The sequence below is a fragment of the Eleginops maclovinus genome, chromosome 4, assembly GCF_036324505.1.
Source record: "Eleginops maclovinus isolate JMC-PN-2008 ecotype Puerto Natales chromosome 4, JC_Emac_rtc_rv5, whole genome shotgun sequence".
Taxonomy (NCBI): domain Eukaryota; kingdom Metazoa; phylum Chordata; class Actinopteri; order Perciformes; family Eleginopidae; genus Eleginops; species Eleginops maclovinus.
Window position 1 is genome coordinate 31,834,336 of NC_086352.1, and position 16,050 is coordinate 31,850,385.

Sequence of the window (16,050 nt, forward strand, 5' to 3'; positions counted from 1 at the left end):
TACGCTAATAATCCACAGTTTAGCCTCCATCATTATTATTACACATTTATCGTGTTTTTGCCATTAGTTACTCACATGGCTAACTAGTGCCTATTTAGACCTTTTGTTTCATAAAATGAATATTATTCCACCTGGTTCTGTGCTTAGAAGTAACCTTATTAAAATTGGGGAACAAGAGAGAACTATTATAAACTATTTCATTTTATATTTATTGGAATCAGTTTTGGGACAGAAAAAAGTGCGATTGATTTATCCCTGACACCATTGCTCCTTGCCCCAGCCACCCTTTGAAGCCAAATCATTTCAACTGCTTGCATGTACAATTTAATTCTTCAGGTCTTTCCCTAAAACCTTGTGATCCTGGCTGACGGAAGGAACTTTGAACATCTAGTACATCCAGAGCTTTTCCTTTAAACTCAGCTCTATCTTTGGCACATTGGGATAAAGGCAGCATTGATGCCGACTAAGCCACCCCAACATCAATCCCAAGCAGAAGTACCGTGGTGTTAGTCTTCGAAAGTGCTGACTTTCATCCCAACTGCCACACAGATGCAAACCCTCCAAGCTAGCATATCGTCCCCAAGTATCAGAGGTACAATGATTATCTCACCAAACCAGACACTCCCCTTAGCTGTTCCAAGAAAATCACCAAATTATGGAAAATGAACAACAATCAAGACATATTGTATCTGTCCACATTTTTGTGAGTGTTTGTCAATTGTCTTGTCTACAAATGCTAGTTCTTTTGACATTGACAGAGAATATTTGATACAATGTCCCCCGTTTAAAAAGGCTCTGATGACTGCAGATGGAACGGTTGAAGGAGTAAACAAAAACCAGAAGAATGGATAGAAAACAAATTAACAAAGGGAAGAACCAGGAAATGAGGGAAGATGATAAAATAAAATAAAAGTTTGACTGTAATTCATTGGTTGTTAAGACATCAAGACATCAACCAGCAGTGCTGGGATTTCTTTCCTTTCACAGAGTTTGGCTGATGAGCATCAACACTCTAGTGAGACAGGAAAAAAAGAGTGAGACGAGAGACCATAGAGGGAAAAAAAGGGGGGAAGGGGGAGTGAGTGAAACCCAGGAAGTGTTTAAAGCAGGATAATAAAGCTCTCTCTGTGTCTGACAAGTTCAGTGATTGACAAATTCTTTGAGAACCCAAACACGGAGCAGCTACCTTGCTTTTCACAAAGAAATGAATGAGTCTCTCTGACGACTCTGACAATTAATGTGATGTTGAATGGAGAGTAAGTGTAGATTCAGATGGGCTGCAACGACTTTGCATTAATCTTTTGAGATGGAAATAAGACTACCAGTGATACAAAATCAGTTTTCATTATATATTTTTTAAAGATTAGATCAAAGATTGAAGATCTAAATGCTTTACTGTCATATGCACAATAGCTACAGAGAAGTTTTGCAATGAAAGAAGTCCAATGCTTCCCAATAATGCAACATACAACTTATTTAACATAAGGGAAAAAAACATAGAAATGTGCAAAAAAAGTTGAAGGAATAAAAGAATATGTGCATTTAAGATGGAATAAAAACAGGGTGTTAATCTAAATACTGTATGGTAGAATACATACTGCATACTGTAAGTACTTCACAGAGCTCAGGAGTTCAACAGTCTTATAGCCTGTAGGATGATACTGTTTGTGTGTATAGTGGTTCCCACTTGTGCTTTGTGTGTGGGTTAAAGAGGAGTGTATGACCATCTTCACAGTGCTGACATGAGGTTATTACTTCATATTGTGGGTGGTAAGGAAGACAAATCATGCAGCATTTTGGACTGGAGGTTTTTATGTCCACCAAGGAGAAAATGTTTTTCCCACATCAAGATTATGAAAGAAACTACTGACCCCTTTTCCCTACCAAATAAGCTGAAAGATTCCTGGTTTCACTTTTAAATGGTAATTAAATTCAATTAAATCTATTAAACTAAATGTGTCTCCAATAGTGCCACAGCTGTTCATATGCATGCATTGCAAGTGCATTCATCATGTAAAATGTAATTGTTTGTGAGAAATTACAAAAAAAAGTCACTTTTATCCCTTTTGATCTTATACGTACATATAATGTGTATATATATATGTATACATATATACAGCTCCAGAAAAAGTTAAGAGAACACTCCACATTTTTCTTGAATCTCAATCTCTACATGTATGGCAGCCATTCCAGTGTCTGTTGAATTCCAACACAGAGAAATAATTGTGAGTATTTTTATTTATTTTTACAGGGACAATGCACATTAATAAACATTTCTACAAATGAGCCAGAGTTAGCCAAGAGGCTACTTTTCCTCTGTAGTCCCTGGACAGATGTTGTTAGTCACCCTAAAGAAGCATTTAAAGACAATTATAAATAAGAAAATAAAACAAAACAAAAAAAGAAACATGTTAAAACCCAGGCAGTGCAGACAGACAGCGGATTGTAATGAGCAGAGGATTGTATCAGTGTTGACAGCACCTATTCCTCACTAATCATGTTTTGTGTTGTGATTTAAATAAACTGAATGTAGTCTGGTCTCTAATTATTGCTGGGATTGAGTTCTGTTGCTGAGCAGTTTTAACAGAAAACAAAGACTGACTGAAATAACTTTTCCTGAGTGGAATAATGCAATCTCCTCTCGCTGCACCTCTGGTTATCCTATTAGCAGTTGTCCGTATGATGATGAAATGTCTGAGAGTAGTTGAGGTAAGGCCGATGATAATTTTATAAAGAAGGCAAGCATTTGCATGTAGTTTGATGTTTCCCAGCTCAACAGGTTGTATTCTCTAAGTATTGGGCAGTATGGAGAGAGTAGTTTATAGAATAGGTTAAAAAAAAAAAACAGAGAAACTGATATTGCTGCAGTGGTCTCTTATTTGGCCTTTGAAATACACACTCACCGGCCAAAAAAAAGGTCACACACGGTAATGTTTGTTGGACCACCTTTAGCTTTGATTACCGCACGGATTCGATGAGGCATCGTTTCCACAAGCTTCTGCAATGTCACAACAGTCTTTAATTTTTCGCCAAGATCTTGTATTGATGACGGGATATTCGGACCCCTGTGCAAAGTCTTCTCCAGCACATCCCAAAGATTCTCAATCGGGTTCAGGTCTGGACTCTGTGGGGGCCAATCCATGTGTAAAAATGATGCCTCATGCTCCCTGAACCACTCTTTCACAATTTGAGCCCGATGGATCCTGGCATTGTCATCTTGGAACATGCCCGTGCCATCAAGGAAGACAAAATGCATTGATGGAATAACCTGGTCCTTCAGTATATTCAGGTAGTCAGCTGACCTCATTCTTTGGGCACATAATGTTGCTGAACCTAGACCAGAGCAGCTACAGCAACCCCAGATCATAGCACTGCCCCCACAGGCTTGTGACCTTTTTTTTGGCTAGGCAGTGTATGTTTACCAAAGCATTGTAAAACAATTTGTTGTGACCACATCTGCAATTGTGCATTCAAATATTCAGTTTAATCAAACATGGCACAATAAGAAAAGATTGTATTTGGTTGACAAATATATACCTACTTCATATTTGCTTTAACATCTCACAGAAAATCCGCTTTAATGGACTCAACTGCAGCTATTTCCGTACACTACTGAAGTCTTACTGAGGAGTGTTTTGTTCCATTTCCAATAAAAAAAAAAAAGTATTTCGCACAGAACTAAACTAAGCACATGCTTAAAGTTCAGCAAATAAAATGTCATGTTTACACAAGAACACTGAGCACATCGTTGAGCAGCTATTGAGACCTTCTGGCGAAAACCCTAACCCTAACCCTAATTTCAATGGACCCTGGGATAGACTTTAAAACCTCTGATCCCTCTACTAATATCTATCCTACACAGGATAACAAACTTCCTTCCTTCATCAATACGTTCTTTCAAAAAATGAATGACATTCCACCTCCCTCATATTCTTGATTGCAGTTCCTGTAGAATGGAGTATTGATCTAAGTTTCTATGTTCTCTTCCTCCTCAGTGTCAGCAGTACCGAGAGAGCACATCAGTCCTGGAGAGCCAGCCAGCTGGGACGTTTGTTCTGCAGGTCCATGCAGTAGATGCTGACGAGGGCTCCAATGGCAGGGTCACATACGGCTTCATGCACAAAGACTCCACTGTACCGGCATTCAGTATTCATCCAGACACAGGTACGTACACACACAAACACACACACACACACACACACACACACACACACACACACACACACACACACACACACACACACACACACACACACACACACACACACACACCTACTCACTCTCTTTTGCAGAATACAGAAAGAAGACTACGCTTAACTTGGGAATACATTCTTAAAACTTACAAGAACATTCCTGGCATCAATTTTATTTTAAGTCAACAACTTTAATATGATCGGTGGTGTATTGTAACCAGTGTTGCCACAGTTACTTTGAAAAAGTAATCTGATTACCGATTTAAGCAATCATACACAAGAGGCCGTTCTTGAACGTCATTATTGGTACGACAGTACTGCGGCAGGACTGAGGCGCTTGCGCCGAGGTTCGTAAGCCTGTACTGGAGTAGGACTACTGGAGTAGGACTACTGGAGTAGGACTACGTTATAGGAAGAGCTTTCCTCCAGTGGCCGTTTCATGGCATGTCCCGGACCGGCAAAAAGCGCGTTGCTCCACCTCTTTCTGTTTTGTCTACAGATGGAGCCCAGTAGTTGTGAAGCGATGACTAGTTGCTATGTTCGTTAACTGACATGATTTATTTTGGATCTACATTTTGTAGCTACCGATTTCGAACGAGAGACAATGTATAACAATGTAACGGCTGTATGTCGCTAAACATCGCTATGGAAAGTATGATAAGGTAGGCGAGTGGCATAGGTAGGCCACTGGATACTTTGTGATTAGGCACGTTCTATTTAATCATTGTTTGATCGTGGAATCAAACACGCCTATTGACACATCAGAGAGCTTGCTCAAACCTACGTGTTATAGAATACTCCTTTAAATTTGATTACTTGATTTTAAAAGTAAGAGTACATTTGGCTGATACTTCTGTACGTTATGTTACTGAAATGGGTAATTTTACAGAATGATAACTTTGAATTGTTGTACTTTGAGTACATTTAGATGCTAATACTTGTGTACTTTTACTCTTTAAATCTGTGAATTCAGGACGTTTGGTTGTAAGGGAGTATTTTAAGACCATAACCTTTTTACTTTTTATTAAGTATAGGAACTGAGTATTTTTCCCATTTATCCAACTCTGAACCTGATTATTTATACTCAGTGTCAAAGAAAAGATATGTTTGAAAAAAGCATCTATTGTATTTTAACTATGGCTGTGAGAGAAACATTTCAGTGATTTACCTACAGATCATAAATCTTGATATCTTAGTCATCATATACATGTATTAATTGTGCAAAATTCAGTTTTTGCAGTTGACATATATGAAATCAACCTCCTTCACTTTGTAATATTAACTGGAAAATATATAATACTGTTGGATGACTTTCAGATGTTGGTAGGAAAAAGAAACCCTAAGCCAAACACTGCAGCAGAGAACCTGTGTAGGAGCCAGCTTACTTTACCATGTTGTGTTTGCAAGAGCACATCCAGTAAAGTTCCATGGTAATGTGAATGATTAAGATGAATTTTCAAAACCCCCAAAACAAGAATAGTAGCTGCCAACCAACATATTTTTTATTCCAGAAGCAACATCATTTTATACATGTCTAAAATCATTTATCCCTTTGGATTTGTTCATTGCTTTGAAACACTCTAATTACCCTTCCTGTACTGCTCATCTGCTCTACTGTCTTTAAAGTTAAGCTTCAAGGCAAACATTAAAAAATCATTTTGGTGTTAAATTGAAAATGCTCAGGGGACATGAGACCAAGCGGTGTTTGGTATGATTTAGCTGTCTGATCAACCTCATTATCCCTTTGTCTGCAGGAGTTATTGTGACAGCCAGGAAATTTGATCGCGAACGGCAACGAGAGTATGCAGTGACAGTGACTGCCACTGACCGGGCAGCTGACCCCTTGATTGGCATTTGTCAGCTCAACATCCTCATCCTGGACCAGAACGACAACAGTCCCAAGTTTGAGAACATCCGTTATGAGTGTAAGTAGAAAGTAGTATAGATTAGGTCTGAGGAATGGAGACTAAAAAGAACTTAGGCCACAGAAGTTTGCAATAAAAAAAAAAGCAGCAAAAATGGACCAAAAATGAGTATATGAAAAAAGAACATCTACAACCAAAACTGATTGTCATATTGCAAAAGCTAATGAACCTCACAATAGTCATGTTTGTTTTAAGGTAACTAAGTTCCATTTTGTTCTGCAACAATGAGTCTTAAAACCTGGAATCTATTTAGCATCTTACCTCTTCCAGTTCCGTCATCTGAAAGAAGATGGTTTTTTGAACTTTTTTTTGGTTAAATGCCTGAATTAAGGTCTGTAGTTAAAATAAGCTTAAGAGATTTTCACGTTTGGTTCTACAACATAAAAAAACACATCAGTGAATACCCCACTGGTGAATTCCCAAAGCTTCTACGTGTGATAAAAACAACACTTGCTAAAAAGTGATTTAATGAGACAAAAGTCATCACTCCAAGCATTAGCAGCATTTAGCTTAGTGGGGGTGACAGAACAGTTTATGTACAGTAGTTATTTTGTACATTACAAATTACAATTAGCTTTCGACTTTTGGCATTTGCATGTATGCTTCAAAATCCTCAAGTGGATGTGTAGATAATCCTGCTGAACATAACTTGTATCATCACCGCTTGCCAAATATCTTATTCAGCATTATCCTGAAATCCAAAGGGAAAATCCCTCTTGCTTTTTGTCGAGGGAGCCCTTGCAATGCCAACTTCCAGTTCGGCACAAAAAAATACATCATAACTATTACTAATTACTCTGTTTTTTTCTTTTTCTTTGCTGTCAAATTGATGAATAGGTTTCTTAACAAGGTTGTGTTGTCTTTGTGTACAGTGTTTCTTTTTCTCAATGTCAAAGAAAGTTTTCTTCATTTGCTTGTGTTTTCTGAAGTTACTGACAAAAACAGCAATCTGTGAAACGCGAAGGCTTAAAGCAAACCTTTTCTTCTCCTCCAATAGACTTCCTTCGTGAGGATACAATGATCGGGACTAGTTTCCTGCGAGTGGCGGCTCATGACGATGACTTCGGCACCAACGCGGCCATCACATACTCTATGTCAAGTGAACAGCCAGAATACCTCAGGGTCAACCCCCTGACAGGCTGGGTGTTTGTTAACCAGCCCATTTCTCAGGTAAAAAAGTATTCTGCACAAACAGATATTACCTAACCCCTTTTTGGAACAGCTTTCCGTTTTTATATAGGGTTCTGCTTTGTTGCCAGTGTTGCAGGCATGGCAACTGCATGTGTAATCCTTCATCTCTTTGTTTGTTGTTTTCACAAAGATCATTGGATGCCCTAAGGGTTTATCACGCATATTGGTCCACTCCAAAAGCACTTCAAGGAAATTATGTCATATCGATGAAAGTCCCATGGCCTTTTGAAACCACAACAACATGCTACTTCTTCTAAGTGCATGGCTAGAATAACACGCTTTAAAGCTTGCCATTGGGTATAGTAAAGGGGTTGTGATCAACTTGTCCAGCAGCTGGCAGCCTGCATATGTTCATGAAACGTTTTAATGTTCTCACTGCCCTTTTTCTTTGGCACCAGGAGAGATACCATTGCTGATATTTTCCACCTCTCACTCCCTCTAACCCTTTGCTTGACTATCAGCAAAAAAAAAACAATCTTGGTGGCAACATGAACAAGCAATAAAGGAAATTGCTTCAAATAGTGCGCAAAACAAGTCAATGATTAAGCCCCAAAAAGCAACAACCCACCGTGTTCATGTGCCAAAAGGAAGCTATGTCTGTAATCCACTTCACCTTGCATCTTACACCAACACATGATACCCGGCCAATACTCTTGACAGAGAGAATGATCCACAAAAACATGTCCATGTTTGAAGATACAAAACTTTTCCACTAATGAGTGCATCTGCATAACGTATAATACACAAGCAGGCACTGCCTACATGTTTATTTCAGCCTTTGCCAATGTGAGAATATCAGTTGTGTTGATTGCTCAGAGTAAATATTGGATTTTGAAAAAACTGCCGAGCAATGCAACTTTTGAAAACAGATACCAGGTCAGAGTGTCTGAAAAACGAATCGATGAAAATGTGTTATTTTACTTATTAATGTGAAACTCATTTAAAAGGTCAGAATATGTGAAGAAGCCTATGGTAAAACTTTCTATGACGAACACATCAATACTGCATAAAAACCTTCATATTATAAGCCATTTGTGACTATTCATGATTACACTAAAAAACACAAAATACCTTACGATTCAAAAGACTGTCTGGGTCCATGGAGCATGTGCACATGTGCATTGAGTTTTCCATGAACCCCACTTTATCTCCCTTTCTTGGCTCAGTTAAATGAATGCAGACATAAAATAACTGGTTTTGGCTTCCAGCGCTTTTTTACAACTTTGATATGCTAATGATTGAAATTAGGGCTATCAGAGCGCTGGGTAGTTTATTTAGCTAAACGTATAAGTATGTGCTGATTTAGAGATGTATCTTGCCCAATATAAGTCAATGGGAATTTGTATTTGTTTGCCCAAATGATGTCAGGGACAGGAACATAAGTGTAATACCCTTGTTGGCCACTTTGCAATTGTACGTCAATGACCTGCGCTCTAACTGGGGGCTTGGTGGTGCTTCCTTTGCTAAAACAAGTAAACTACGGTAAGCCTATAGAAACAAACAGTGTCAAACAGGCAAAACTCTGCCAACCCTCTTAAAGGGGCAACACAGGTTGACTGATGGTGCTTAAAATGCATTATCTAAAATCTACTGTGGTAGCCCAATCAATAGTCTTTGCAGTACCATGTTTCATTAATATATTGAGTGTTCTTCGCTCAAGTAAAGTCTAGTATGTGTCTAAAGAAATACATGATACAACATAACATGTCATTGTATTGCATTAATGTGCAATAATCTATCCATAGTTTTATTATTGGTGCAATACAATTCACCCTATAATGCACAATAAATGTGGTATTCATAGAAAGGATTGGAGAAAAAAGGCCATAAAGGAAAAAAGTTTCTGTCTCCAATATATGCCAATTTACTCACACTGGGAGTACATGACTGGTTAAGTTGTATTCTTTAGTAAGTAAAGCAGACCACGATCCTGTGTGCAGGGACTTGAGCTAATTGCTCTTGTAAGCGTTACCAACTCTACTGCTCCACTGTGGGCCATGCCCTTCAACCAATGCAATTATTGTGGAATACATTTGTTTTTTAAACAAATGCAGTCTACAGGTGGACATACGTATAGAAAGTGGATTGCTTGCTAAAAACTGTGTGATCTCGATATACAAATCAGGTTTCAAGGAAACTGCTATTATCACCATTTCGCACTAATCTTAAATATCAAATAATCTCACCCCCTCTTCTGTTTGGACTTTTTCAACACAGAGGACCTACATCACCAGGGAAATCGTGGCTACAGATGGAGGGAACAGGAGCAGTTCAGTTGAGTTGTCCGTCACCATCACCAACGTGAAGAACCAGCCTCCACAGTGGGACAAAGACAGCTACAGCATGGTCATACCAGAAAACACTGTCAGAGACACGCCCATCGTGGTACGTTAGGGAGGGAGGTTATATTTGGCACACATATTTGTGCATCCGTCAGATGTGTAGCTTTTTACCCGGGTTGAATACGAAACATAGAATAAATCATCTCCCAAATCGTGGTTCCTCTTTTTGAGCCAACTTCCTTTCAGCTCATTATCACAAGTTGTTCTTATATTTTTTCAAAATGATGGTCTTGCGGCGGTGCTTTCCTCTCTCTGTTTACCACTACTGAGGTGCCCTTGAGCAAGGCCCCTTAACCCAACCCCAAAAGCAACTTTATTAATAACAGTTTAAAAAGTGGCAATTTAAAGTGCTTTACATGAGGTCAAAAACGCAGTAGAGTTAAATTAAAAACAATACAACAATATGATTTAATTAAGATGAATAAACCGAGACATCTTTAACAGTCAGGCAATAAAACTGAAATACAATTACAGCTGGCTCCTGAATAGCAATGTGTTTAGTCAAATTCAATAAAAATGTTTTAAAAAAATTCAGTTGATCAATTAATTAGTTTAGTTTATTAAGGCACAAATAAACAGCAAGCATCCATACTCATGCAGTATATTCACACTATATAAAAATAGACACCTAAATACGAGGAAACAAGTAAGCTCTCACATACTATTATGCATCCTATTCCTAACACATCTGAGGCACTACTGAAGTACACACTCTGGCCAGCCTTCTGCAAACAATGCTTTCATGTACTGACAAGTGTAAGCATGCAATTATGCACACACATGTTTCTACTTTTAATTTTAAATATCAAACGTTCAATCAGTCATACCAATGGCAGTGGTCGAAGAAGTCCTCAGAACCTTTAATTAGGTAAAAGTAGAAACAATGCAGTCTATAAATACTCCATTTCAAGTACATTTCCTGCTTTAAAAATGTGACTTAAGTAGGAGTAAAGAAATGCGACAAGCTAAATGGACTTATTTATCAAAAGTACAATTAATGGTGATGCAGAATGTCTCTTTTTACAGTATCATAATGTTAAGAACGTAATAATACCTTATCACTATCAAATGCGTGTAAGGGCATTTTAATTTGGCAAAATGTTTCAAATAAGTTGTAAAATACTGGGTATACTACATCATATCATCTAAACAAATCACGTTGTTTTCTTTATAAAAGCGCTTGTTGAATATAAAGTTGGCCAACTCTCGCTGTTGGCAGAGTTAGCCTGTTTTGTCACTCTATTTGAAACGACTGGGTTCACTACACTAGCTAGCTTAGAGAATATCTGCAATAATATTGAAAGGACTCATGTGATCAAATTGTTAAAATAATCCAATACAATTTGCATTTGAGGTAATATTCCAGTGATAATGAAAGTTGGGCAAACTTTATAATCCTCGAAAGTCCACAAGCATTCCGGTCTGAACTATGTGTGTCTTTGTCCCTGTTTTCCGTCGTGTTTTGAGCTTTGAGCTGAAACGTTTTGTATTTGCAGTGTTTCGTTTATGCAGAGTTTTAAGCAAAAGCTGCTCATGTTTCGTCAAGTTGGTGAATGTTTTCTAAACGCTGTGCATTGCTTCACTTGCAGGTGTTTTGGCACATTTGTGTTTTTACATTTATATGTTTTTTTTTTTCTAAACTGCAGCACGTTTATCAAATGGAAGTGTTCTTGGACATTGTAGTGTTCGGGACTGTCGGCCATTGTACAAACTGGTACAATACTTAGTAAATGTACTTGGTTACATTCCACTACTGGTCAATGCTGATCAACAAAAGAGTGTTAATTAGAAACATGAATATGTGGACATTCAAAGGAACTGCTGGTTAAACAACTCCAGCTACAGATCACCTCAGGTCACCCCTTATTTCTATTAATAGTTTTCTCTGTTGACATGTTTTATTTAAATTATTAGCACAATGTATCTTGTTAAGTGCATTTGATTATTCATAGCGATAGACATTATTTTCTCACAATCTCTTGAAAAGCATTTAATCTCTTTCAAGTCGCCAGTGAATATTTATATCCAAGAGATGGAAATGAAAAGACAGAAAGCAGCATCCATCTGAAAATGTGTGCATGTGCCGTGCTGATAAGATGCGAGAGAGTGTGTGGTCCCAACAGTTCGGCGCATTAATGGAGATGGTATTGTTGATTTGGCTCATATGCACTGATGTAACGTCTCTTAGCGGGTTGTATCAGCTCTACCTTGGAACAATTGGGTTTTTATGGGCCTAAATCAGCACATATTGTCATCAGGCATGTTTGCCAATTGTTCATGCCTGATATGGAGTCTCATTATTGTAACTGCTGTGCTTTGCAGGTTGAATACATACAGCTGGGTAGCCCATAGGCAAGCAGCAGCACGTCCAAGATGGCATTTTTTATTTTAATTGGGGTGCATTTGGCATCAGCTGTGAATAGCTTCTGCTAAATTAGGGAATGGAAAATGGAAAATGAAGAGCAAAGTATATTTCCCTTTGATCCAACAGGATTTTATCGGATTGTTGTCTAGTCAGTCTAAAACTGTTTGAATCTTACTGCCTTAATAGTTTAGCATTCATTATTATGGGATATAAAACACTTTTTTCTCCATTAGGCAAATCATTTTCCACTCTTTAGAATGCACACTTCCCTTGAAGCTCAGCAGCAGCTGTCCTCGTTTCTCAGCACTAGCGCCGCCAACTTTTAACATTTAGCTGTTGCGGCTTTTATATTCTCACTTTGTTTCAATAAAATATTAAAGACTGCCAGGATGTGATTTTATCATGATACTGTAAAAAGAGCCATTCTGTACAGCGGATATACTTTTACTTCTGATAAATAAGTGCAGCTGGTAGTACCTATTTTGTAACATTTGCAATACTTTTACAGGGTTACAATCAAGAAGCTACCGATTTTGTACTCAGAATAAAACTGTTAAGGACTGCTAAGGGACTCCACAGCATACACAAACAATGGCACTATAAAGCTGACATCAAATCCTTAGGCTGATGCCTCAGTGTCCCTTCTACCGGGAAAACCAACCCACAACCTTGAGTTTAGCTTATTGAATATTGGCAGAGGGTGAGCCTGGAGAGGAATCTATCTTGAGGGAAAACAACACTGTGTGGTTATGTTAATATGCTACAGTGTACACTGCGCATTAGTGTAAGTGAGGTGGCTATCATCAGTAATACAACATATTACCTAATGCTTTGGCAATATTGTCTTTGTGAGACTCGCGCAAAAAAAGATGCATGGTCCGTTGTAAGAAGTGTGCGTCTTTACTGAATGTGTGTGCATATATATATATATATATATAATCAATATATAGGTCCAGCAGTGGCTCAGTCAGTAGGGGCTTGGACTGGGAATCGTAGGGTCGCCGGTTCAAGTCCCCGAACAGACTTGGAATATGGAAAGTGGACTGCTACTTGGAGAGGTCCCAGTTCACCTCCTAGGCCCTGCTGTGGTGCCCTTGAGCAAGGCACCGGACACCTCCAATTCCCCCCTCCCCATTGCTCCCCGGGCGCTGCACAATAGCTGCCCACTGCTCCTAGTACTAGGATGGGTTAAATGCAGAGGACCAATTTCACTGTGTGTGCTCTGCTGTGTGCATGTATGTGACTAATAAAGAGGGTTTCATCCTCCGATTCTATCTATTCTATCAGAATCAGGGTACGATATTTATCCCAGGGTAAATTGGGTTTTGTGACATTTACGAATAAAATAAAAAGACAAATTAAGTATAAAACATTCATGGACACATAATAAGTTAAAGTAAGAATGTAAAATAAAAGATTAAATAAAAACAAATATATGTATAAAAAAATAAGAAGTTACAATAATATGTCAAACAAAAAATATGATAAAAGGTTTTTATAACATAAATAGTTGAAATGTGCCAATTGTACCAGAATATGTTAAATATACGTTAATATATACTGTATTATTATTATTATTATTATTATTATTATTATTATTATTATTATTATTATTATTATTATTATTATTATTATTATTATTATTATTAGTAGTAATACTACAAATAAAAATAATAATAATGATAATAAATATAATGCTGTTCTTATTTAATTTAATTACATATTAAATAATACAGTTGTATTATAGACTTGGTGTTAAGCTGGTTCAATATTGGTCACATAATTAATGCATTTAAACTCATTTGTGTAGCTTTGCATGCTACATTTCCCAGCTGCTTCAATGTAGTGAAGCGTCTTTTAACATAAAGTAAATGGTAGCATAACTCACTGTAATTCCCAAGTAGCTTGCCAAACAATGCTGGGAGTACTGACTCTAGAACATTTCTGGAAGTCCCAGGTGTTATTCAGGCTAAACTAGTGAGACACCTTATCATATTGAAAATGTATCTTTAACCTTGTCCTTTGTATTCAAAAGAACATCAAAGCCACCTCACCTCTTGGGGATCCAAGAGTGACGTATAACTTGGAGGACGGCATGGTCCCAGAGACCAACATGCCAGTTCGCTTCTACTTGACCCCCAACCGAGAGGACGGTTCGGCCTCCATCCTTGTTGCAGAACCCCTGGACTATGAGACCACCAGGAACTTCATACTGCGAGTTCGGGCACAGAATGTGGCTGCTGTTCCGTTGGCGGCCTTCACCACGGTCTATGTCAATGTCACAGGTGAGACTTTTTAAATTGTCTATGCTGTACAATATTTTTTCTAAGCTTGTTTTCATTCCCCCATCTTACTTTGAAATACGGTATCTCCTCACACCATTGTGGTCCTGTGTGAGAGTTTTGCTTTGGGTTCAAGTTTTCAGATGTTTTTAAATTAAATGATATTCCATTGAAACTTAAATTATAGCACCATTGCTCAATTAGCAATTGCCGTTAAGAAATGTAGCATGAAACAAAATCTGAGATTGAAGGTACATTTAGAAGCAAAGTACTGCTATAATCAAAAAAAAGTACATGATATCCTCTCGTACATTTTTAAGTGAAACAAAGACAGTGTTACTGTGTGAGGAAACACAAAACATAATAAAGAGATACATCAGTTATTGTGGACATACAAATGATTCAGAGAAATACATTTTGTTAGGGTATATGTTCTTGTCGAAGACAAAACTTGGTTAAACAGCTGCAGAAACCAACTAGCAGTATGACAATAGTAGGAAAAAGTACACCTTGGGTGTTTGATGATCATTCTTTTTTGATGGTTGAGCTATAAACTAACGCCGATCCTCCTGTTATAAACTGTATACAACTGTAATTTCGGAATAACATTTCACCCCTTTACAATACACCAATGGTTGTCTTTGTGCTTTTTGTTTTATTCAGTGTCACTGTTTTAGCTCTGTTTAAACTGCTGCAGTTCTACAACTGAGGCCATGGAGAGAGAGCTGCAGGGTCAATAGCATCATGGCACTCTATAAATCCACTTGCAATCTAATTTTCCATTGGAGTAATTTAAATCTTTGATTCCAGAGCCACACAAATCCAAATTATCTGCAGAGGTCACCATCTGTTAGAATTGAGATGAGTCCATGATTGAAACATATATGTTTACCCCACTGCCCCACCTCCTCTGCACAAAGGGACATCCAAGTCTAGTCACTCTTTCCAACTCTTTATCTCTCATCTTTGGCTAACAAGTATGCTTTCACCATGCATTTCATGGTACTACTAAGTATGATTAATAGTTTTGTGTTACTGTATTTCACTTAATACTCAGCCCATGGCAACTATATGCTTAAGTTGCCGTCATCACTGCTAAATATGGTAGTATTTGCTATTCCCTGAACTTCCTCCTCAAAATAACTCTGCCTACCCTACATGCCCCAGACTCCCATGCATTTAATCCTCTTGCAACTCATACGCATTTACTCACGCACACACGCACGCACGCACGCACGCACAGCACACACACACACACACACACACACACACACACACACACACACACACACACACACACACACACAAGCAGGCATACCCTATTCCTTCATTCGGTCTTAATCCAGTGAGAAATAATTAATTCACACAGACCCTCTCCCTTCTCTTGCCTCTGTCCCTCGTTTAACTTCCCTTCTCCTCTTTTCATTTGCCCCTCCTCTCGCTTATCAGTCTTAATAAGAAAGCTCTTTGACTCCTCCAGAGGCATTGCAGAGGAAGGGAGAGAGGTCTGTAATAGATTTAAATTCCCATTTTAATTCATAGATTAAGACATTTGCTCAGAAGAAATGGAAGGGAAAAATGGAATGGCACATGGAGCAGCATTAGAGCTAATGCATTGCGCTATTCATTTCTATTAAGTGTTTGGCCCCACATCAACTTTATAAGAATATGGCTTTCGCTATTCAGGCAACTTTAAAGTTCACATTTTGTCTACTCAATGTTCATTGGAACTATCAGTTTTGTCCCTCTGAA

The 16,050-nt window shown here is 38.1% G+C and overlaps 1 protein-coding gene across 1 annotated transcript in view; it reads left to right on the forward strand.

Annotated features, from left to right (window-relative positions):
• Positions 1–16,050, forward strand: part of si:ch211-186j3.6 (neural-cadherin) — a 357,101-nt gene that overhangs the window by 172,505 nt on the left and 168,546 nt on the right. Inside the window, 5 exon segments of the mRNA XM_063881691.1 lie at positions 3,996–4,164; positions 5,948–6,118; positions 7,116–7,288; positions 9,527–9,694; positions 14,052–14,301. Of these exon segments, the coding sequence (XP_063737761.1) occupies positions 3,996–4,164; positions 5,948–6,118; positions 7,116–7,288; positions 9,527–9,694; positions 14,052–14,301 (931 nt within the window).